At 32.5% G+C, this 24,789-nt stretch overlaps 2 protein-coding genes and 1 long non-coding RNA gene across 8 annotated transcripts in view; 1 reads left to right on the top strand and 2 right to left on the bottom strand.

Moving 5' to 3' along the window:
* Positions 1-118: 118 nt before the first annotated feature.
* On the bottom strand, positions 119-5,691 carry LOC130670818 (circadian locomoter output cycles protein kaput-like). The gene is made up of 4 exons (XM_057474371.1): positions 5,259-5,691; positions 4,801-4,845; positions 4,509-4,657; positions 119-3,701 (listed from the first exon to the last, which is right to left on the bottom strand). Exons 1-4 carry the CDS (start codon positions 5,297-5,299, stop codon positions 1,555-1,557), a joined length of 2,382 nt encoding a protein of 793 aa, XP_057330354.1. The 5' UTR covers positions 5,300-5,691; the 3' UTR covers positions 119-1,554.
* A 3,022-nt stretch (positions 5,692-8,713) lies between these two features.
* Positions 8,714-24,789, top strand: part of LOC130670805 (uncharacterized) — a 35,440-nt gene continuing 19,364 nt past the window's right edge. Inside the window, exons 1-2 of one of the 2 annotated variants that reach the window (XM_057474361.1) lie at positions 8,714-8,946; positions 15,877-16,182. In XM_057474361.1, coding sequence (XP_057330344.1) covers positions 16,019-16,182 — 164 coding nt within the window. In that variant the 5' untranslated portion in view covers positions 8,714-8,946; positions 15,877-16,018. Of the gene's footprint in view, positions 8,947-13,951; positions 14,198-15,876; positions 16,183-24,789 lie in introns of those variants that run through there. The other variant, XM_057474353.1, reaches the window with a different exon arrangement.
* Positions 8,897-13,700, bottom strand: LOC130670919 (uncharacterized). Of its 5 annotated transcripts, none has more exons than XR_008990450.1 (5): positions 12,867-13,209; positions 12,198-12,735; positions 11,497-11,690; positions 9,127-11,430; positions 8,897-9,025 (listed from the first exon to the last, which is right to left on the bottom strand). It is a non-coding gene; the product is annotated as an uncharacterized LOC130670919 (long non-coding RNA). The 5 variants fall into 5 exon arrangements; XR_008990451.1 differs by having other exon boundaries at positions 8,913-11,430; positions 12,198-12,455; positions 12,546-12,735; positions 12,867-13,183; XR_008990454.1 differs by having other exon boundaries at positions 8,917-9,395; positions 11,265-11,430; positions 12,867-13,193.

The following is a 24,789-nucleotide window of genomic DNA, read 5'->3' as shown; positions in this document are numbered from 1 at the left end:
ATATACATTTATATATTTATCAATAGTAATAATTATATAATTAAATTAATTAACACATGAATTATTTACAAAAAAATATTTTTTTCTTCATAAATATTCTTAAGCGCAAGAAAAATATTTTGTTATCAATAACATTTTAAATATGAGTACCGTATAAATTTTAAAATATATAAATACTTATACAAATATATATATTTACACTTATGTATATATTACATATATATTTTTAAATTATTCTAATAGTCAGAGATCATATTAAATATATAAAGATTTGTACTAATTATGGAATTCATCTCTATGCCGTTACAAGTTATCATAAAATATTTATCATTTTATCCTAAAAAAAGTATAAGTAAATTTTCAAAAAAAATTACACATACTTTGGTCCCAATTTATTTTATTTTTAATTATAAGTCAAGCGATTCTCTTTCGTCTTCAAAAAAAAAATTTAGATCTTATCAGATCCAGAGATCAATTTTTTTGAAAATTTTTTTCATAAATTTCAAAATTAAAATTTAAAATTTATCTCGATCTTCAGACTGTAAAAAATTTTCAAAGTGAACGCGGATTAAATACGGAGTGAATTCGGATTTAAATAAAATTCGTACCCACTCCGAATTCACTCCCGATTTTTAGTGCAGAGATCTACAGAGATCGAAATAAAAAAAAAATTATATCCAAAGTTAATGTAAAATCTGGTGACACGCGTTAATATCTCGACAAAATATCACCCGACAAAATATCACAATAGTTCAAAATTTCTTTCAAAAATCATATTAATAAATAAGTTTCAATGTAAATATATTATTGTTAGAATTTGAAATTTAAAATTTAAAGAATTGTATTGGAATGCCATCCAATAGTTTTTATCGTGATGGAAGAAAAATCCCAATCTCGGGGTGTGACGTGTTTGGGGCCCAGCACGATAACAAGCTTATGTGTTGGCCTATTTCCAAATAAACACACACAAAATCCGCGAAAAAAGGGCACAGCACGATAATAAGCTAATTAATGTTCTCTACTAATGTTTTTAATTAATTGAAAATTTTTTATTTATATGCTTAAATAGGCAAAGAGAAAGCAATAGACCTTGCAGGCCATCCCTGAAATTTCCGCAATGGACCGAATCTAATAATAAAACTATTTTTTTTTTATAGTTCGTCACAGAGATATATTGTTCCTAGGATATTTTGTCGCAGGGATATTATGTCCGGGGATATTTTGTGCGGGGATATTAACGCACGTAACCGTAAAATCTAATTCTGAAGACCTAAATTACTTTTCCCGACTTATTAAATACTTAAAAAAAATTTTTTTCCATCAATTTCTAGTTCATCGATGGGATAATTAACAGTAATTTAAAATTAATCAGCACAAAATTTAATTAACTACTTGTTAAATTTATTTAAGTATTGTCTATATATGTGTAAAATAATATTAATAAATCTCATTTAAAATTTTTTATCTCCACTCATTAAGGCCACGATAATTATCAACCTTTTCATACCGACATAAAAAAATTATTTGGCCACATAAATTTAATTAATTAACCAGCTATTGATTAATCATCGATCTGTGGGTATTTCTAGCCTCGGCATTGTTGTAAATAATATCTTGTTGGCCAATTGAGTAATTGATCATTTCCCCAGCATCAGTCAGTCCTCGTCCCTGGGCCTGCTGGGAATGTTGGATCCCTTCGTGTCTCGGCTCCTGGAGAAGTCTCTGGTTAATAAATGGCACAGTCGCTGTGTTGTCAGTAACCTGGGCCGGAATAACTATCGGCGCGACCGGGATCACTGTCGGGGAACGGGGGAAAGTGGGCATGGGTAAAATGGGTACCGGGACACTAACCGGTACTGGGATACTAACTGGTACTGGCAAAATATTGATGCTCACATCATTGACACTAGTAAGTTCAGTTCTTTCTTCATTACCTTGGCACGCACCGGTCACACTGACACTCCCGACACTACCAATCCCAGCAGCCCCGTTGTATTGGGGCAAATTGGTATTTATAAGCGGTGATAAAATACCATAACGCGCTATCAATAATTGTTCGGAAACACGTCTCAGTTCTTCTTGCTGATGCACTATCAGTTGCTGTAACTCTTCATGCTTTCGCTGCAACTCCGACTGCATTTGATTTTGTGAAATTGCTGTTGTTATTGACTGAGGATTAACGATCATCGTACTGGGTAATGTTACGGTAACTGGTGGTGCTGGTGATAAAAAATTTGTAGATGGAACTGCAGATATTATTGGATCCGTATAATTTGGTTCAATATAATTATTACAAATTTCATCGGGGACTAATTCAATAGCTAATTGTCTTCCTGGTCTAGATATTTGACCACTAGGACCTGGCCCCTGTCCACTAAGCTCTGGCCCTAGTCCATTAGATCTTGGCACTTGTCCACTAGATCCAAGACCTTGTCCACCAGAGCCAAGATTTTGTTCATTAGACTCTGGAGCTTGGCCACAAACTCCTGGTTCCTGTCTACTAGATGTTACTTGTCCATTAACTATCGTTCCTTGTCCATTTAGTCCGAGTCTTTGTCCATTAAGTCCTGGGCCAGATTTCACAGCATTTGCTAGTATTTTAGATTTAGGACTTTGTGTCGCCGACACAGATTGTCGTAAGCTTTGTGGACTAATTGACAAAGACGAAGTATCTGCTTCAGTACCTCGGTAAATATTTTGTGAAGTGATTTTAGTGCGGCCAGATTTTGGTGACCATGATGAACGTGTTTGTTTTGTTGCAGAAGGTGTCATCACTGCTGCAGCTATTGATTCAGTTGTCTCTTGATTAGGCCCATCTTTTAGTTTTTTCAATTGTTTAAGTACTTCAGTGTAGCTCACAACTTTGTGGGTACAGACAATGAACTCAGGTTTTGAGTTCCATTGATTGTAGTCAATGTAGAATCGGGTTTGAAGCCAAATCCACTGCTGGCCTTTCGTTAAAAAACGGTAGTGACATGAAGTCCCTTCGCCTTTTTTCATCAGAGACTCGTGGCAAGAGACGACTTTGTCCAGATCATCGACGTGGTAATAATCGTAGCCGGAAGTGCCGAGAACTTCGAAGGGCAGGTACCCGATTATTGGAGGCGCCCGATGGTCTAGAAACAAAAACTTCCACTCGAGACTGTGGCGTGAGGTAAATTCTAGCTTGGTACTGTCCACTAGTGACATGTATTGAATTAAATGGGGGGTAAGTAGACGTCCGGTGCCGACGAAAATGACTTTAGAGTCGCTGGTGCTCGAGGAGTAACGATTGCTGGGCAAAAGGGACTCGATGTCTGAGTTCGAACGGAAGTAACCGACGAAACGAACCCGTTCATAGGTCGGCTCTTCTTGGAGGTCGAGGCTTCCGCGTTTTATGTGGCAGGTAAAGGAGACCTGGTGCTCTTCTTTTATTTGGTGGTGGTCGAGGACCGGGCTGGGGTTAAGGAGAATGTTGTAAAGAAGCGACTGGTCTTCTTCGTAAGTTATCTCGTAGATGCTTGAGTTGGTCAGCTCACTAGGCAGGTAGCCCAGAAGCGAGCTCACACTTTCGGATGCGTAGTAAATGCGACCGTTTGATGAAAATATCATTATAAATCCGTCCAATGCTTCGAGTATCAGGTGAGTGAACTCTTCGTTTGAGAGGAATGACGGCTTCCAGTCTTCTTGGATCTCGTGGGCTCGTGAACGTACGGCAATTTCTGTAATTTTTTTTTATTTTATATAAAAATATATTCTAGCCCCCATGAAAAAAATTTATAAAAAAAATATATGTTGAAATACATAAAATATATAAGATGTAAAAAAAATATATTTTCAATAGCTAACTTTTGGCCGATTTTCGTATATATTTTAAATATATAAAAAATATATTTTTTTTACATATTTTTTATAGGGGAACCTGGGGCACGAAGGCCCCCCTCAAAAATTAGGTAAACTTTTTTTTTTTATTTTCGTCAAGTTATGACCTCTATGATGTTTTTATCATATTTTAGGTCAACATGTGATGTGTGGGGCACATTGGACCACTCGAAAAAAAAATTGTAACGAAACAAATTTTTTTTCCTGGGGCACGACGCTCCCTTCCCAAAAAAATTAAAAAAAAAAATTTTTTTTTTTATATTTTGCAAAATTTCGACTGATTCTTCCGAAATAGACGGAAAAAAACGAATTTGATGGATAAAAGCCACAAAAAAAAAAATAACCGGCTTAAGGAGGCCGTCGTGCCCCAGGCTTCCTTATATTGATATATTTTAACATATATTTTTTTAAATAATTTTTTTCATGGAGGAGTAATGGGGCAGTTTTTGAACTTCATCTTTTTGATCAGTTAAATTTTTTCTTGTAGTTTTTGTTATAAAAATATTTCGTCAAGGCATCTAAGGATTCAATTTAATGAAGAGATATTGGTATAGATTTCTAATAGAGAATTTAAAGACAAAAATAAACTAAAATAGTTTGATAAATAATTGTAATAACAGTCATGATAATAGCAGATGAATAATTACCATTATGATTTTTTAAAAATAATATTGTTGATTTTAAAACCGTCGATTTATCCATTTTACGTGTATTGGTACTGACCATACTACCCAGCTCATTGACCAGCATATTAAACTGATCTCGTCTTTTCTTTTCACTCAAATTTCGTGACTTCCTGAAAATAAATTCCCACAGAAATTAATTTAACTTTTAACTACAAAATAAAAATAAAAATAACAAACCACCCAATCAATAAAAAAAAAAATCGTCAATTAAACCCGGAAGCCATTTAAATTAAATTTCAAAATAATTACTTACCTCTTCGTATCATCTTTATCATCATTATCATCCTCCATTGTTTCACTAAAAAAATCAAAAATTAATTATATCTATTGGAATATTTTAAAAATAAAATTTAAAAAAAAATATCCATATAAAAGTTGAAAAAAAAACGCGCGCATGTTCATCACTGACACGATTCTAAGTCACGTGGATTTTATTCTTGTATTTATTTTTTTTTTTCGAATTTTTGAAAACTGACCTCTAATTTTGTTAATTAAATTTTCCATATAAAATAAATGAATAAAAATAAAAAAATAAATATAAAATGGTCTCGTCCTGATCAATAAACACGAGAATGTCAAGACCCCGGGTTAAAAAAATTAAAGCCCATTTGATAAATAAATAAATACATGAACGTTTGTTTGAAATTTTTTTTTGAATTAATTGAAAATAATAATAAAATTAATTTTAAAAATTTCTTAGATAACACTTACTCAGACTGTCGTGTTGAACCCATTGTGACATAACTAGCCATTGTTGACTTTTTAATAACACAGTACTTGCGTAATTATATTAGAATGCGCAATGGCGGCGGTAATGTTACACACGTTTTGTTGTATTTAAATAATTAATTATTGAACACTCTAGAATATTTAGATGCCGATTTTTTATTTACAATCATTATGTAATTCAATAATTATGTTAAACAATTTTTTTTATGTCATATTATATATAAATATATGCGTTGTTTGTACAGCATATATATTTCAAATCAACTAAGCAGTTAAATTTAATTTAGTCAGACGGCGTGGACTACTCACGAAATTTCAGTGGTGCAATACAAAAAAATACCGACAAATGCATTGCTAGTAGATAGAGTACGTTCTTGACTAGACACTTGTTAAAATTCTACATATATACATATATAGTATAGAGGTACTTTGACAGACAGTGCGATGCAGGATAACGGAGATGGTTCAAACTTCAGGGATTTCAAAGTCACTAGATGTGGCATAGGTATTTTATAAGGTTTTGAACGCGCGGTCGATATGTGGGTGGATGCTGTGGTCTTTGAAGTGAGCGCATATTCAGGCTGTGGTAAGAAATAACTTACAGCGAAGTTGCGCGGAAAAAAGAGAACGAGAAAAATTACGGTTTGGTGTATGAACAGCAGCTCTAATAGAAAACTGGAAACTTTAAAAAAACATGATACTGAAATTAGCCGACGTCTAATAATTTTTTGATTATTTTTTAAACATCGAATTATAAAAAAAAAAATATTTGAAAAAATTGCACCTGTAGTTTTTTAAATTTTCTGCATGTGCATTTTTTTATTTTTCATTTTTTCGTAATTGATTTGGTGGAACAAAAATCCGAAAATTGCTAATTGTCTGCTAACTTCAGGATCATAAAAAAACGAAGTTTTTTTTTGTTCATTTGGAGAAAAAAAAACACCTTTAGCTAAAAAAAAGTAATTTCGCGCTGTAAGTATTCAATTTATTTATTTAAAAATTTAATATTGTCAAAAATCCGCTGCGTTGTTCATCATAATTTTTTATTGAGTTACTTGCAAATTTGTGGCGAACAAAAAAAAAATCAGTGCGTAATTTTTAGTAAAAAAAAAAATAAAAAATAGCTGCAGCCTGGATTTGAACCAGAGATCTTTAAGTAGCCTAGAACTTTATGACCTGGATGAAAACCAAATCGCCACCGTCCTTTTTACGGCTTTCCATAAATATATAAATTTATTCGAAATTTTATTTAGAATCGAGTAGAAAGACGTAACTCGTCGATTTCGAGCATTGGGTTCGAACTTACGCTGCGGACTTAGCAAAAGTTGAAGTTTAATAAGCACTTGAGTCATCACGTCATCACATGGCTCAGGGGAAATAACTACTTATTAGTAGTAGATAAATTTAAATGTCAATAAAGCATCTGCAGCGCTTTCGCGCTTGAGGTGTGCAAAATATTTTTAAAAAATGCACTTATTAATTTCAAAATTTTTTTAAATGCGCATTTTTTAAAAAATTTATTTGATCAATTATTTACTCTATTATTAGTAATTTTAAATTCGTCTGATGTCTGCTATAGCAGACGTTTGAATTAAAACTCAGTTTTAATACAAACGTAAAAAAGGATCTGGACTGTTGCTGCCATTTTCGATAATACTGACTGCCGCTATCAAACCGTCAGCTGTTACAAAGCAATGGATTCGCGCGCGAAATTTGAATTTAAAATTATTAATAAATAGAGTAAATGATTTTTAAAAAATGCACATGTAGAAAATTTAAAAAACTATTAGTGCGATTTTTAAAAATATTTTTTGTTTTTATGATTTATCAGTTTTAAAGAAATTCGCGTAAAAAACGGAAAAGTCCGAAGTTGATGGAGATTTGACGAAAAATTAAACAAGAAATAATTCCGGAAGAAATAATTTTTTTTTTTAATTTCTTGATTGTAAATCTGTAAGTGCTTTCGTTACTATTTTTAGGTCTAAAATTTCAACGTATACATATATGTATAATCTAAGTCTTTATAAAGACGCCATGGTTGAGTGATTATTTCAATCATTTGTTAAGTAAAAAAATACGAATCGAAATTTTTAAATAACAAAAAACCATAACATTAATTATTTTTCAGAATTAAAGGAGTCGTCAGAACGAACAATGATTGAACCAAAAGAATACTCTTTTCTGTATCATGTCAGAGATAGTAAACTATTTAATCATCCGATGGATGCGCGAAGCACTCGGATAAATTCAAATGTCGAAACTTGGAAAATTTCTACGAATATGTTTTACCGTTGAAAAAAAAAATCGTAAAATTAATTATTATGATTTTATAATTTATTTATGTTCAAACAAAAAAATAATCTCATCACCAAAATGACATATTTTTTGTAAAAAAAATTCTCAACTTTCGGAAAAAAATATCAAATTTGAAGTAAAAATTGTCGCAAAGCTAGAAAAATCACTATGTTCCCTTCAATTAAAGTTTTGAGGCTCTTCCATAACTTATAATGAAAAATGAATATTTGTATCGAAAAGCTGAGAATTTTTTATATAAAATAATGTAATGCTTGTTTTTTTTTTATAGACAATATTTTTACTATGGAAAAAAATTAATGAAAAAGTTAAAAAAAAAAAATCATTACTACGAAAGTACTTAATATTAAAAGCTCTACTCTTCAGGGAATCTTTATTCTGATGTAGAGAATCACTCCACAAAATATGAACAAAATTCGGGGAGATCACACTCCGAAAAAAATTTTATTTGGTGGAATGACCCATATATTAGATGAAATAATATCGAATTTTTTCGATTTTAAAAACTTCACAACTCAAAAACTATTGAGATCAGCGAAATTTCATAAGAGCAACTTTCGTTTTTCAATTGCTCAAAATATCTAAAAAGGAATATCTGATCCTCAAAAAAATAATTTTAAATAATTGAATTCCGGAGTTTTTCAAGAAAATATCGCAATATTCAGATTTTATGGGTCAAAATATATAAAAAAAAAATCGTAATTTAGCACAGGAGCTCATAATATATACGGAAAGGTAATGCATACAGCTCCCAGACATGACAATAAAGTTAGCAGACATTTAACAACATTTTGATTCTTTCTAACAAAAAAATAAATATTAAAAAAAATATTTTGAAAAATTGCACATATAGTTTATTAAATTTTCTACATGTGCATTTTTTTGAAAATATATTTTTTAAATGATTTATCTATTTAAAAAAATTTATTTAAATTTAAAATGTCTGCTAACTTTACTGTCATCTCCTAGACTATTACTAAGATATTTTTGTTAAAGTTTAAGTTAGTGAATGGGAGACAGATGATAAAAACCCCCTTTGATTTGCGCACGCATCAAGTTATACCGAGCATACTGGAACGTAGCACAATTGAACAAACTAAGTTCAGTTCCGAATTGACATCGATCCGACTCAGTCGACAGTAAAACTATAAATTTATAAATAAAATAAAATTATTTTTTTATTAAATTTATATCCGATTTTCACTTTAAATAATTAAATAATTAATTATTTATAATTGAAAGCCTTAAAATTTTATTATTTGCTTTATTAATTAATATAATAATGAAATCGAACACAATAATTACTAGTGCTAATGAAAATTTAAGAGACATGAACGAAATAATAATAAAAAAAATAGTAAGTAATTTGTTTTAAATATTTAAAAAAAATTTTTTTGATTTCCGCTAAAAATAATATTTTCTCTGGGTCTTAGAATCTAAACAAATAAATTTAGTAAATTAATAAAATTTAAATTAAATAAATGTTTCGATAAAGTTCCTTGAGGTTTTTTAAAAGTAGATAATTTAAATAGCTTACAATCAGTTTGTCACTTGAACATCTGGCAAAGGAAAAAGTGGCAACGCTGGAGTTTATTTGTCAGTAAGAAGAGATTTAATGAATCATTGAGTTCACTGCGGCGTTGTCGGATTTACGTTTGCCTCAGGTAGAATTTATAGTTTTATGTTGAGAGGGAAAATATATCAGATATTTAAAATGATGTTGAAGAATGGTCATGACTGACTATACTAGCAGGTATAAGAACCTCAGAGCTTCTGGCCACAGAGAAGCCCCAACCTTTCCAGTGTCTTCATAAAGAGTAAAAAAATTATTCATATAGTTATTTTACTTAATTTCGGAATAATGTTGTCACAGGATCAAAGATGTGAAGATTAGTGTCAAAAAAAATTCATGATGATTTTTTTTACAGATAATGTAAATTTAACCCTTTCCCGGTTGACCTTGAGTCCCTACTCTCAATTTGAATCGTACGTCTTCGTCTTAAAGCGAGAGAGCGTCAGCCTGTTGAGAAGAGAAGGGGCAGAAAAAATAGTAGAAGGGGACGCATGCATGCACTACTACGATTAAACTGTTACTCACACGATTCAAACTTTCGGGAAAGGGTTAATACAGAGTTACTATGTACTGTAAATTTTATCGTATTTTTATAAAATTTGAAATTAATTATTAAAGAAAAAAAAAAAAAAATAAAAAAAGGTATTGATAAAATTTACACGTTTCCGTTAAAATTAACGACTTGTAAATGATGAGACCTTTAAGACTAACCATCTTTTAAATTTTCTATTTCGTTTCTATATTCAATTTATCAATACGGTCTACTATAAATTTATGAGATTCTGATATCTTATAAAGTTAATTGAAATAATGAATTTTAAAAAAATTTGTGTTTTAAAAATTTACAAGTTGAGATTAAATTTTATTTAATGTGTATCTGAATTATTGAAGTTATATATGGTAATGGTTCATAACGTAAATTTACTGTTTTTAGCCACTTTGGGGCCAGTTTTGAACACTTGAAAATTTCGATAAAATAGTTTGTAAAATACACAGAGAAAAAAAATAAGTACATAATTTTTCTATGTTACATAGCAATATTTCCTTTGTTAGCATAATAATTTTTACTATGTAACATAGGCAAATTTAAATTTTACCATAGAAATAATTCCCTTGTCCCTGGCGGTTTTGAATCACCCTGGAATCAGGGTGGAATCACGGTGGTTACACGATGTACCCACCCTGATTCCGGGGTGGTTACACGGTGTACCCACCCTGATTCCACGGTGTATACACGGTGATAAAATGGCACAAACCCACCGTGTTACCACCCTGGATCCACCGTGATTGCACCGTGTTTCCACTCCCAGGATGTTTCCAGGCTGTTTCCAGGGTGATTCAAAACCGCCAGGGATAACATAGGCTAATAGTAATAGGTTTGATCACCATATTACCGATTATTTCAGTAATCTAAAAGTACATGATTTGTCTCATCCATAATCTATCTCGTATACGTATTTTTGTTTAGCTATTTTGTTACTAAAAAATACAATTGCCTCAACTATATAGAAAATAAAAAGAAAATCTTATTCTTTTATAACTTTTTTTTACATAAGAATTTTTCCTATGTTAACATAGCAATAATTCCTATGTTTGAAATCGGAAAAATTTTAGTGTTAACTATTCTATTTATTCTTATTTTCTATTTATTATAGGAAAAATTCTCATGTAAACGGAGATAAATGGACCTACGAAATCTACGAATTTTTGTTATACTTGAAACAGGTAGTTGAGTTGCCAAACAATTGTTATGTCACACTACAAAAAATATTATACACTTAAAAATTATTGACAAATTATATATAATTAATATTATTTTTATAAATTGGGAATTATAGTAGAAGATAAAAAATTTTTAGAGTCTCACAATAATAATTATAGTGCAGCATAATAATTTTTTGACGCCACAACTTCCTGTTTAAAGTTTGGTTGACAGCATAATAAAAATTCGTACATTTTTTGTTTCCATTTTTCTCCGTGTAACATAATATTCTTTCATATATTTCTATAAAGAATTTCTCTATGTTGATATAGGAAAAGTTCTAATGTCTACATAGTAATAGTTGCTATGCTAATATAGGAAAAATAATTTAAATTTCAACCTCGTTCTCTATCGAATCAATGATTAGTGTGCTCTTGTCTCACGTTAATATTTTTTGTCTAGATAATATTTAACCCTGTTATAATATTTAACTCAAGTATCCAAATTAATTTTAAATTAATAAAATGTATATTGTAAAATGATTCCAGTCGATATCTTATAAAAATCTGTAAAGCAAATATTGTAATTAATATAAAACCAATAAATACAATTGATTTAAAAAAAAAATTTACCTGTATTTTCTTTTTGAGATAATTATCTCAATAGTTTAATGCTCTAGCATCAGCTGAGAAGATTAAAAATAATAAATCGCTGTACTCTTCTACTGCCCCACTCATCAATTTTAAAAATAATGGATATTTATTTTTTAAAATTATAAGTCACCAGCATTAAGATGAAAAATAAAAATTTTCAGTAGAACCACCGGCTATAAAAAAATAAAATCATAAGACAAAATATAAAACTTATTCAAATAAAATGATAGCGAGAGATATTGGCAATCGAAAGATTTCTTGAAAGAAAAGCAATAAAAATAACAAATCTAATGTTTACTGAAAGTTCATTTAATAAAATAGCAACTACTTGACTTAAAAGAAAAAACCTTTCAGCCGAAATAAAAGTGAGTCGCTCAATAAAGAAAAAAAATTGTATATCAGCTCGTGGTAAAAAGAACAAACAATTTAGATTACAATGGTTTAATCAATGGATACTTCACCTTACAAAAAAAGTAATTTAACGAAGATTAACAAAAAAGATTTAAAAGTATGTTTAAATAAGTCTTAATGATTTTAAAGGCAAGCAAGACAATGTAGTTTATACTACGTATAAAATAAGATATTAATAAAAATTTAAAAACCGCAATAATATCTAATGGATCTCTTCTTGAGATAAAATGTACAATCACCAGTAAAAAATCGAATGATGAAAAAATTACCAACAAAGTTTCCTGTCACAAGTTGCTGATTGATACTGATCACAATAATTTTTTAATAGATACCACATGGACACCCAAGATAACGTACACAAGACAATCTTCTAGCAATCTTGCCCGAACCTGGTCACCAGTACACTGGCTGTCGACTTCTTTATATTACTATGAATATTGCTGCAGACACAGATATAAAGTTTCACATTACAAGTCTTGTGTACGACTTATAAAAAGAACTTAGTGTTATATTGTAGTTTAAAAATTCTGCAAGAATATTGAAAACATCTTGCTTAAGACATGTTGATACAGTTTCGTGGGCTGATCTTGGAGCAGAAATTAGTTGGAGATACTAACGTAATATCTTGTGCCAGATCTCTGCTCGAAAAGTGTCATGTTGCTGGTACTCAAAGACCAAGGAAATGTCTTTTTTATTTAGTAGCCAATGACGACATTAAACAACTAGACAATATTCTAGTGCATCAGGTCCATCAGCAATTAGAATACATGCATCACGTATTGCCGTTGACAGTACTCCTTTCATTCTCTAATCAAAAAATAAGAATTTAATTAAAACCAAAATTAGCACACAACAAAAAGAGCTGAATGATACAATGTTGTTTTAAAAAAATTTTTTAATAAATTTATATTATTGAAAACTGTCAGTAACATTATTACCTCATTTTCATCTTTGAGGTTATGGCAATTGACAGTCAGATGAACGAATAGAACAAATAATCAAACGGGACATCGACATCGAATTATAAATAAAGATATATCAACTTAATATAATTAAATTTATACATTATACATGGATTTTTATCAGCTACGTTTTATAGTCGTAATTTATACGATGTAATATAATATAATTCCACACTATTATAACTATATATTACTATACATAATCATTTTTTTCCTTAATGTGGACTATATCTTTTCGAATCTATCAAAATTTGATATACCGTTAATTAATAGTTGATAAACTGATTACTAACATTTTATGAACGCGTTTCCTAATGTTTAATAAAGCGTTTATTAATATTTGATGAACTCTTTCCTGAATTGGTCACAAAAAATTAATACGGCTTGGAATCTTAATTATTAATTATTTATAATTAATTACAAAAGTTTACCCGTGCAAATAGCTAATTAATCAAGAATATTGATTGATATATAATAAATGAGCATGAATAATCATAAAAATCACTTAAGAATAAATTACATTTGAATTTAGAAAATTTCGCGCCAAAAATTGAAGGCACGAATCTCTTTGAAAAGCTTAAACACCTGTAGATTTCAAATAAGGAAGCGCGATATCTTTGCACTTATACGATTAAAGGAATTATAAATAAATCGTTTTCGGAAACAAATTATAAATTACAAAAAAATAATTGCCTCACCTTTTGTAAAGATTTAGAAGAACGTTAAGAAATATCTGTTTGAGGTTTAAAATCTTAATTATCGAAAAAATTGGATAGGAAAATTGCGTGTCATTGATCTTCTAAAAGAGCCCTCCCATCTATTGTATAAAATTCGAAACAATATCGCAATTTTTTATTGATCGCGTCACATGCGAACGATTGTTCCTAAGCTTCAATAAGATGATTGGTCAAATTTTATTATTGGAAATGATTGCGTCGGCCATGTTGGATCACAAATCTTTCTATTGATCAATCATACAGCAGTAATTATTGTAACAATTTTTTGTTTTTTGAAATTTGATTTTGTGCATTGATTTTGTTCATTGATTTTGTGCATTGATTTTGTGCATTGATTTTGTGCATTGGTTTTGTGCATTGATTTTGTGCATTGGTTTTGTGCATTGATTTTGTGCATTAATTTTGTGCATTGATTTTGTGCATTGATTTTGTGCATTGATTTTCTGCATTGATTTTGTGCATTGATTTTCTGCATTGATTTTGTGCATTGATTTTGTGCATTAATTTTGTGCATTAATTTTGAGTAATTTTTTTGGCGACATTCAAAATGGCGACAGCAACAGACAATCAGTAAGTTTTTCATTCTTTGAAAAAAAAATTTTTTTTTTTTTCCAAAATTAAAACTCTACTTCAACTAATGAAAATATTTCTCTTAAAGTTAACACGCAAAAAAATGAATTATAAAAATTGACAATTGATAACTAAAAATTTAGAATGTGGTCACAATTCAATATCATTTCAAACAGTAATTTCATGATTTTATAGAATAAATTATAACAATCTTAATTTAAATATTAAAATTTAAAGTTTAAATGTAAATAAATCATGTTACTCTGTAAAAAATTCGTAAAGTGAATGCGGAGTGAATGAATTTTTAATTATTCACTTCCATTGGAGTGAAATTCACTCCGCAGGGGAGTTTTCGCGGAGTAGATATTTTTTTATTAATTTAATTACTCCGGAGTGAAATTCACTCCGGAGAGGAGTTTTGAACATATTATTAATAAAAAATAACTCCACAAAATAAAGTCGGAGTACAGTCGAGCTCGGACGGCTAGTTTACGGAGAAGCAGAAATTTCTTGGAATTTCCGAGTTAACGGATGCCCCTTACATCTATATGAATGACATCCTCTTCTAAAAAGTTGATGACCGGATGTCGTATCGTTTTACGTCACTTCTGTGACTATTTTATTCGGTTGTCGATTGGTCGACTGAGATAGTGGCGGGACTTTTGAAAGAATGAAGGCGAGCAAAGCGAGCATGTTATGTCCAGGATAGATAAATATTGGCAGGGTGCGCGATGAAAACGGCATCTGTCGATCGCATTAAATCATCCTCCAAAAGCACAGAGAGAATACGGAAAGTTTTTATAAGCAAATAATTAAAATTTTTAACGGTTGCGAAATATATGTGTGATACCACATTTGAAAGGTGGAAAATTATATAGTAGATTGTACTAAAAAAAATAAATATAAAAAATTTTAATAAATACAAAATAAATATTATTTTGAACGATATAAAGTTAGCTTGTAATATAACAATAATAACAACAATAATAGCCATAATAACAAATGACTTAAAATAATTATAATTATAATTTTTTCAAAGTTAAAATTATTAATTTGCATTAAGTAAAGAAATTAAAGTAATTTCAATTATTCGTAATTTTAAATTTAAAAACTCAATAATTACAAATACTTTGTGTTAAAAATTTGTGGTTTAAAAAACTCCCCGTAATAATTTTTAGCCAAAGATGCACATCATGGATGGAGATGTATCAATTGATACGCACACACATATTTGGACACACACGAACACATTTGCACACACGTACACACCCGAACACACACACGCACACACATATTCGGACACACACCCCAAAATCGATCGGAACAATCGATAAAATGTCGATTCCACCAATCGACAGCATCTTCTTTTGACGAATTTTTATCTCATTGTAGGGAGACCTTTTTTTTCTTAACTGGTGTGTTATCAACAAATAGATTTTTTCTGTCCAAAGCCGATCGAAAAATTAATAAAATGTCGATACCCCCAATCAACAGCATTTTTTTTCTTAACGAATTTCTATTCTATCGTAAGGGGGATTTTTCTCTCAACTAGTGTTACAAAGAAATGGATTTTTTCAGTCCGCTTTGGATTGACAAAATCAATAATATGTCGATATTACCAATCGACAGCAATACATGTAAACGTGGTAATAATTTTAATTTTTATGTTACTTTTTCAGAGTTCTGAAAATCGTCTTTCAGACGTTTGAAAATGGTTTTACGGCTAAGGATGCAACAGCGGTGAAAATTTCAGACAAAAAAGTCAAATGGCGAAATATCGTCTTGAATGTGGACGCAGTGACCACCTCACCAGAGGCAACTATGGCCGCGATTAATGAAGAGAAGAAGGAGGGAGTTGCTCCTCTCATTTTATTATATGGGAGAAGCCCGTCCGGCAAATCTGCGACGGTCTTCGGGCGACCAGGAGTTCAGTTTCGGGGCCTGGCGTATGAATGGTTTGGGGCAGAAGTGACCGTCGGAGTTGAGTAAGTTACACAGACAAAAATTAACCTTAAAAATTAGTGTTTGAAATTATAACGCGGAAACTGGATATCAATATGAGGAATTTAAACATTCCAAACAATAAATTTTACCATACGTGTCATAAATTTTTTGTTTAAGTTACGATTTCTAAAGTTCAACTATTAATTTTTCTTGCATAGACAGTAAATTGTAATATTTATCCTGTAATTATTTACCTTTTAATTATAAATAAGAAAATTACTATTTAGAATGATAGTGTGTACTGATCACTTTATCATTCTATTGCTTGTCGTTTTTCAATTTATATAGTTCATTCTTTCCGTGTATATTGCTCTTTCGTACTCGAACTAAAGTTCTACGAAATTTATAAGTAATTATAATCACGGCTATCAAAACGTATTTTTTGTCATTATTTAATAGTTAAACTGACTAATTTACAGTGAACGTATTTAATTACAAAATAGTTAAAGAGTCTCAAAATTTATATTTCGTAGCAACTCAATTTCATTGTGAAATCACCCTCTCATTTTTTCTGGTGGCTAAATTGTTTTGAAAAAAATTGTTGTACTGTAAAAGATTACTTACTCGCGTTCTGTTTATTCCGTTCTATCACCCTATGTTAATAAGAAATTCAAGTTCTAATGTATACAATTAAATATGGTCTGACACATCCACACGAGACCAATTATCTCATAAGCTTCTATTAGATAAAAGAAAATCCTCCCTAGCTCCATTCTCAAAAATATCTTTTCGGAATTTTAAATTACACATTATTGAACGAAATTTAATTCTCTACCAAAAAACATTGACTGATTTTTTTTCCGTCATTCGAACAAGCAAGAAGTTACATAGATATCAGATCTTCTTTGTAGATGATTTTATTGGTCACAAATTATTTTAAATAAAGTGTGTTAAAATTTCGCATTGTTTTCTAGTTATTGTCATTTTAATGTCAAGTTCTTAAAATCTTCCAGTTCACTATTTTTTTGAAAGCTTGACTAAACAATGGAAATATCTGAAAATTCATGCAAAATTTGAAGAAAATTTTGTCTGAGATAATTTGTAGGAAATAAAATTGTCTCAAAAAAAAAATATTTGACATTTCGTGATAAGTCTAAGTTTCGACGGAAAAGTTAAAAGTAAATTTACTATAAATTTAACTTCAATCTCAAATAACTTTTAAACAGAGGAAATGGTCAAAAAAGGATAAGAGAATTTTTGTGTACAGCGACTAGTTTCTTACGAAAATATAACCTGAACTTATCTATACAATGAGACATTGACTAGGTATAAAATTTCAAACTATAATTCATTTTTTTTTTTCCTATATAAGTTATTTGAATAGAAAATAGAAAATCAAAATGAGAAAAATTTTAATATTAATAATAAGGGCTTTAATTTCAATGGTAATAATTTTATTATTGTTTGACTTTTTCGGCTAAACTATCGGACTTATCTTGAAATGTTATAGGACCTTTCTTATAGATTATTTCACTTTCAACAACTTATTTTCTATACAAAGTTTTCTGAATTCCTGAAAGCACTTTACTCATTTGCATTTCAATGTTAATTTGTTCTAAGAAATTTCATCCTGGTCGAGCTCTCACCTATCCTCATATGGATCTGAACTCAAAAAATAAATTTTTCTCAGAACTTCTTTGGGTTTTTCCTACTACAGGACACCATCAGGAACAAAAGACATATGTATTGTGTTAGGTTATTCCGAACACGAAAATAGTTACGGGCTACTCTTCATGAAATTACATATTGGCATCTCCACCCATGTCCACCCATGCCCACCCATCCTTGTATGGGCCTAAACTCAAAAAATAAATTTTTCTTAGGACTATTCGTGGTCTTTTCTACTGCAGGACACTATAAGGAACAAAAAACATTTATATTGTGTTAGGTTATTCCCAACAGGGCAAGACTTACGGGCTACTCTTCATAAGATCACATAGTGGCATCTCCACCCATCTCCACCCATGTCCACCCATCCTTGTATCGGTCTAAACTCAAAAAATAAATTTTTCTCAGGACTATTCGTGGTCTTTTCTCCTGCAGGACACTATAAGGAACAAAAAACATTTATATTGTGTTGGGTTATTCCCAACAGGGCAAGAGTTACGGGCTACTCTTCATAAAATTACATATTGGCATCTCCACCCATGTCCACCCATGTCCACCCATCCTTGTATTGGTCTAAACTCAAAAAATAAATTGTTCTCAGGACTATTCGTGGTCTTTTCTCCTGCGGGACACTATAAGAAACAAAAAACATTTATATTGTGTTGGGTTATTCCCAACAGGGCAAGAGTTACGGGCTACTCTTCATAAAATTACATATTGGCATCTCCACCCATGTCCACCCATCCTTGTATTGGTCTAAACTCAAAAAATAAATTTTTCTCAGGACTATTCGTGGTCTTTCCTACTGCAGGACACTATAAGGAACAAAAAACATTTATATTGTGTTGGGTTATTCCCAACAGGGCAAGAGTTACGGGCTACTCTTCATAAAATTACATATTGGCATCTCCACCCATGTCCACCCATCCTTGTATTGGTCTAAACTCAAAAAATAAATTTTTCTCAGGACTATTCGTGGTCTTTCCTACTGCAGGACACTATAAGGAACAAAAAACATTTATATTGTGTTGGGTTATTCCCAACAGGGCAAGAGTTACGGGCTACTCTTCATAAAATTACATATTGGCATCTCCACCCATGTCCACCCATCCTTGTATTGGTCTAAACTCAAAAAATAAATTTTTCTCAGGACTATTCGTGGTCTTTCCTACTGCAGGACACTATAAGGAACAAAAAACATTTATATTGTGTTGGGTTATTCCCAACAGGGCAAGAGTTACGGGCTACTCTTCATAAAATTACATATTGGCATCTCCACCCATGTCCACCCATCCTTGTATTGGTCTAAACTCAAAAAATAAATTTTTCTCAGGACTATTCGTGGTCTTTTCTACTGCAGGACACTATAAGGAACAAAAAACATTTATATTGTGTTGGGTTATTCCCAACAGGGCAAGAGTTACGGGCTACTCTTCATAAAATTACATATTGGCATCTCCACCCATGTCCACCCATCCTTGTATTGGTCTAAACTCAAAAAATAAATTTTTCTCAGGACTATTCGTGGTCTTTCCTACTGCAGGACACTATAAGGAACAAAAAACATTTATATTGTGTTGGGTTATTCCCAACAGGGCAAGAGTTACGGGCTACTCTTCATAAAATTACATATTGGCATCTCCACCCATGTCCACCCATCCTTGTATTGGTCTAAACTCAAAAAATAAATTTTTCTCAGGACTATTCGTGGTCTTTTCTACTGCAGGACACTATAAGGAACAAAAAACATTTATATTGTGTTGGGTTATTCCCAACAGGGCAAGAGTTACGGGCTACTCTTCATAAAATTACATATTGGCATCTCCACCCATGTCCACCCATCCTTGTATTGGTCTAAACTCAAAAAATAAATTTTTCTCAGGACTATTCGTGGTCTTTTCTACTGCAGGACACTATAAGGAACAAAAAACATTTATATTGTGTTGGGTTATTCCCAACAGGGCAAGAGTTACGGGCTACTCTTCATAAAATTACATATTGGCATCTCCACCCATGTCCACCCATCCTTGTATCGGTCTAAACTCAAAAAATAAATTTTTCTCAGGACTATTCGTGGTCTTTTCTACTGCGGGACACTATAAGGAACAAAAAACATTTATATTGTGTTGGGTTATTCCCAACAGGGCAAGAGTTACGGGCTACTCTTCATAAAATTACATATTGGCATCTCCACCCATGTCCACCCATCCTTGTATTGGTCTAAACTCAAAAAATAAATTTTTCTCAGGACTATTCGTGGTCTTTTCTACTGCAGGACACTATAAGGAACAAAAAACATTTATATTGTGTTGGGTTATTCCCAACAGGGCAAGAGTTACGGGCTACTCTTCATAAAATTACATATTGGCATCTCCACCCATGTCCACCCATCCTTGTATTGGTCTAAACTCAAAAAATAAATTTTTCTCAGGACTATTCGTGGTCTTTTCTACTGCAGGACACTATAAGGAACAAAAAACATTTATATTGTGTTGGGTTATTCCCAACAGGGCAAGAGTTACGGGCTACTCTTCATAAAATTACATATTGGCATCTCCACCCATGTCCACCCATCCTTGTATTGGTCTAAACTCAAAAAATAAATTTTTCTCAGGACTATTCGTGGTCTTTCCTACTGCAGGACACTATAAGGAACAAAAAACATTTATATTGTGTTGGGTTATTCCCAACAGGGCAAGAGTTACGGGCTACTCTTCATAAAATTACATATTGGCATCTCCACCCATGTCCACCCATCCTTGTATTGGTCTAAACTCAAAAAATAAATTTTTCTCAGGACTATTCGTGGTCTTTCCTACTGCAGGACACTATAAGGAACAAAAAACATTTATATTGTGTTGGGTTATTCCCAACAGGGCAAGAGTTACGGGCTACTCTTCATAAAATTACATATTGGCATCTCCACCCATGTCCACCCATCCTTGTATTGGTCTAAACTCAAAAAATAAATTTTTCTCAGGACTATTCGTGGTCTTTCCTACTGCAGGACACTATAAGGAACAAAAAACATTTATATTGTGTTGGGTTATTCCCAACAGGGCAAGAGTTACGGGCTACTCTTCATAAAATTACATATTGGCATCTCCACCCATGTCCACCCATCCTTGTATTGGTCTAAACTCAAAAAATAAATTTTTCTCAGGACTATTCGTGGTCTTTCCTACTGCAGGACACTATAAGGAACAAAAAACATTTATATTGTGTTGGGTTATTCCCAACAGGGCAAGAGTTACGGGCTACTCTTCATAAAATTACATATTGGCATCTCCACCCATGTCCACCCATCCTTGTATTGGTCTAAACTCAAAAAATAAATTTTTCTCAGGACTATTCGTGGTCTTTCCTACTGCAGGACACTATAAGGAACAAAAAACATTTATATTGTGTTGGGTTATTCCCAACAGGGCAAGAGTTACGGGCTACTCTTCATAAAATTACATATTGGCATCTCCACCCATGTCCACCCATCCTTGTATTGGTCTAAACTCAAAAAATAAATTTTTCTCAGGACTATTCGTGGTCTTTCCTACTGCAGGACACTATAAGGAACAAAAAACATTTATATTGTGTTGGGTTATTCCCAACAGGGCAAGAGTTACGGGCTACTCTTCATAAAATTACATATTGGCATCTCCACCCATGTCCACCCATCCTTGTATTGGTCTAAACTCAAAAAATAAATTTTTCTCAGGACTATTCGTGGTCTTTCCTACTGCAGGACACTATAAGGAACAAAAACCATTTATATTGTGTTGGGTTATTCCCAACAGGGCAAGAGTTACGGGCTACTCTTCATAAAATTACATATTGGCATCTCCACCCATGTCCACCCATCCTTGTATTGGTCTAAACTCAAAAAATAAATTTTTCTCAGGACTATTCGTGGTCTTTCCTACTGCAGGACACTATAAGGAACAAAAAACATTTATATTGTGTTGGGTTATTCCCAACAGGGCAAGAGTTACGGGCTACTCTTCATAAAATTACATATTGGCATCTCCACCCATGTCCACCCATCCTTGTATTGGTCTAAACTCAAAAAATAAATTTTTCTCAGGACTATTCGTGGTCTTTCCTACTGCAGGACACTATAAGGAACAAAAAACATTTATATTGTGTTGGGTTATTCCCAACAGGGCAAGAGTTACGGGCTACTCTTCATAAAATTACATATTGGCATCTCCACCCATGTCCACCCATCCTTGTATCGGTCTAAACTCAAAAAATAAATTTTTCTCAGGACTATTCGTGGTCTTTCCTACTGCAGGACACTATAAGGAACAAAAAACATTTATATTGTGTTGGGTTATTCCCAACAGGGCAAGAGTTACGGGCTACTCTTCATAAAATTACATATTGGCATCTCCACCCATGTCCACCCATCCTTGTATCGGTCTAAACTCAAAAAATAAATTTTTCTCAGGACTATTCGTGGTCTTTCCTACTGCAGGACACTATAAGGAACAAAAAACATTTATATTGTGTTGGGTTATTCCCAACAGGGCAAGAGTTACGGGCTACTCTTCATAAAATTACATATTGGCATCTCCACCCATGTCCACCCGTGTCCACCCATCCTTGTATTGGTCTAAACTCAAAAAATAAATTGTTCTCAAGACTATTCGTGGTCTTTTCTTCTGCGGGACACTATAAGGAACAAAAAACATTTATATTGTGTTGGGTTATTCCCAACAGGGCAAGAGTTACGGGCTACTCTTCATAAAATTACATATTGGCATCTCCACCCATGTCCACCCGTGTCCACCCATCCTTGTATTGGTCTAAACTCAAAAAATAAATTGTTCTCAGGACTATTCGTGGTCTTTTCTCCTGCAGGACACTATCAGGAACAAAAAACATTTATATTGTGTTGGGTTATTCCCAACAGGGCAAGAGTTACGGGCTACTCTTCATAAAATTACATATTGGCATCTCCACCCATGTCCACCCGTGTCCACCCATCCTTGTATTGGTCTAAACTCAAAAAATAAATTGTTCTCAGGACTATTCGTGGTCTTTTCTCCTGCAGGACACTATCAGGAACAAAAAACATTTATATTGTGTTGGGTTATTCCCAACAGGGCAAGAGTTACGGGCTACTCTTCATAAAATTACATATTGGCATCTCCACCCATGTCCACCCGTGTCCCTGATGGTCTTTTCTACTGCAGGACGCTATAAGGAACAAAAAACATTTATATTGTGTTGGGTTATTCCCAACAGGGCAAGAGTTACGGGCTACTCTTCATAAAATTACATATTGGCATCTCCACCCATGTCCACCCATCCTTGTATCGGTCTAAACTCAAAAAATAAATTGTTCTCAGGACTATTCGTGGTCTTTTCTCCTGCAGGACACTATCAGGAACAAAAAACATTTATATTGTGTTGGGTTATTCCCAACAGGGCAAGAGTTACGGGCTACTCTTCATAAAATTACATATTGGCATCTCCACCCATGTCCACCCATCCTTGTATCGGTCTAAACTCAAAAAATAAATTGTTCTCAGGACTATTCGTGGTCTTTTCTACTGCAGGACACTATAAGGAACAAAAAACATTCATATTGTGTTGGGTTATTCCCAACAGGGCAAGAGTTACGGGCTACTCTTCATAAAATTACATATTGGCATCTCCACCCATGTCCACCCATCCTTGTATCGGTCTAAACTCAAAAAATAAATTTTTCTCAGGACTATTCGTGGTCTTTCCTACTGCAGGACACTATAAGGAACAAAAAACATTTATATTGTGTTGGGTTATTCCCAACAGGGCAAGAGTTACGGGCTACTCTTCATAAAATTACATATTGGCATCTCCACCCATGTCCACCCATCCTTGTATCGGTCTAAACTCAAAAAATCAATTTTTCTCAGGACTATTCGTGGTCTTTTCTCCTGCAGGACACTATAAGGAACAAAAAACATTTATATTGTGTTGGGTTATTCCCAACAGGGCAAGAGTTACGGGCTACTCTTCATAAAATTACATATTGGCATCTCCACCCATGTCCACCCATCCTTGTATCGGTCTAAACTCAAAAAATAAATTTTTCTCAGGACTATTCGTGGTCTTTTCTCCTGCAGGACACTATAAGGAACAAAAAACATTTATATTGTGTTGGGTTATTCCCAACAGGGCAAGAGTTACGGGCTACTCTTCATAAAATTACATATTGGCATCTCCACCCATGTCCACCCATCCTTGTATCGGTCTAAACTCAAAAAATAAATTTTTCTCAGGACTATTCGTGGTCTTTCCTACTGCAGGACACTATAAGGAACAAAAAACATTTATATTGTGTTGGGTTATTCCCAACAGGGCAAGAGTTACGGGCTACTCTTCATAAAATTACATATTGGCATCTCCACCCATGTCCACCCATCCTTGTATCGGTCTAAACTCAAAAAATCAATTTTTCTCAGGACTATTCGTGGTCTTTTCTCCTGCAGGACACTATAAGGAACAAAAAACATTTATATTGTGTTGGGTTATTCCCAACAGGGCAAGAGTTACGGGCTACTCTTCATAAAATTACATATTGGCATCTCCACCCATGTCCACCCATCCTTGTATCGGTCTAAACTCAAAAAATAAATTTTTCTCAGGACTATTCGTGGTCTTTCCTACTGCAGGACACTATAAGGAACAAAAAACATTTATATTGTGTTGGGTTATTCCCAACAGGGCAAGAGTTACGGGCTACTCTTCATAAAATTACATATTGGCATCTCCACCCATGTCCACCCATCCTTGTATCGGTCTAAACTCAAAAAATAAATTTTTCTCAGGACTATTCGTGGTCTTTCCTACTGCAGGACACTATAAGGAACAAAAAACATTTATATTGTGTTGGGTTATTCCCAACAGGGCAAGAGTTACGGGCTACTCTTCATAAAATTACATATTGGCATCTCCACCCATGTCCACCCATCCGTGTATCGGTCTAAACTCAAAAA

Source organism: Microplitis mediator, chromosome 1 (genome assembly GCF_029852145.1).
Source record: "Microplitis mediator isolate UGA2020A chromosome 1, iyMicMedi2.1, whole genome shotgun sequence".
In the NCBI taxonomy this organism is placed as follows: Eukaryota; Metazoa; Arthropoda; class Insecta; order Hymenoptera; family Braconidae; genus Microplitis; species Microplitis mediator.
Note: the sequence above shows the minus strand (reverse complement) of the source record. Positions and strands in the feature narration are given on the sequence as shown.

Coding starts and splice junctions, on each gene's coding strand:
- LOC130670818 (XM_057474371.1), bottom strand. CDS start 5,299: ATGGCTAGTTATGTCACAATGGGTTCAACACGACAGTCTGA. Junction 4,846..5,258: donor GGTTCAACACGACAGTCTGA/GTAAGTGTTATC, acceptor TGATTTTTTTAG/TGAAACAATGGAGGATGATA. Junction 3,702..4,508: donor ATTTTTAAAAAATCATAATG/GTAATTATTCAT, acceptor AAAAAATTACAG/AAATTGCCGTACGTTCACGA.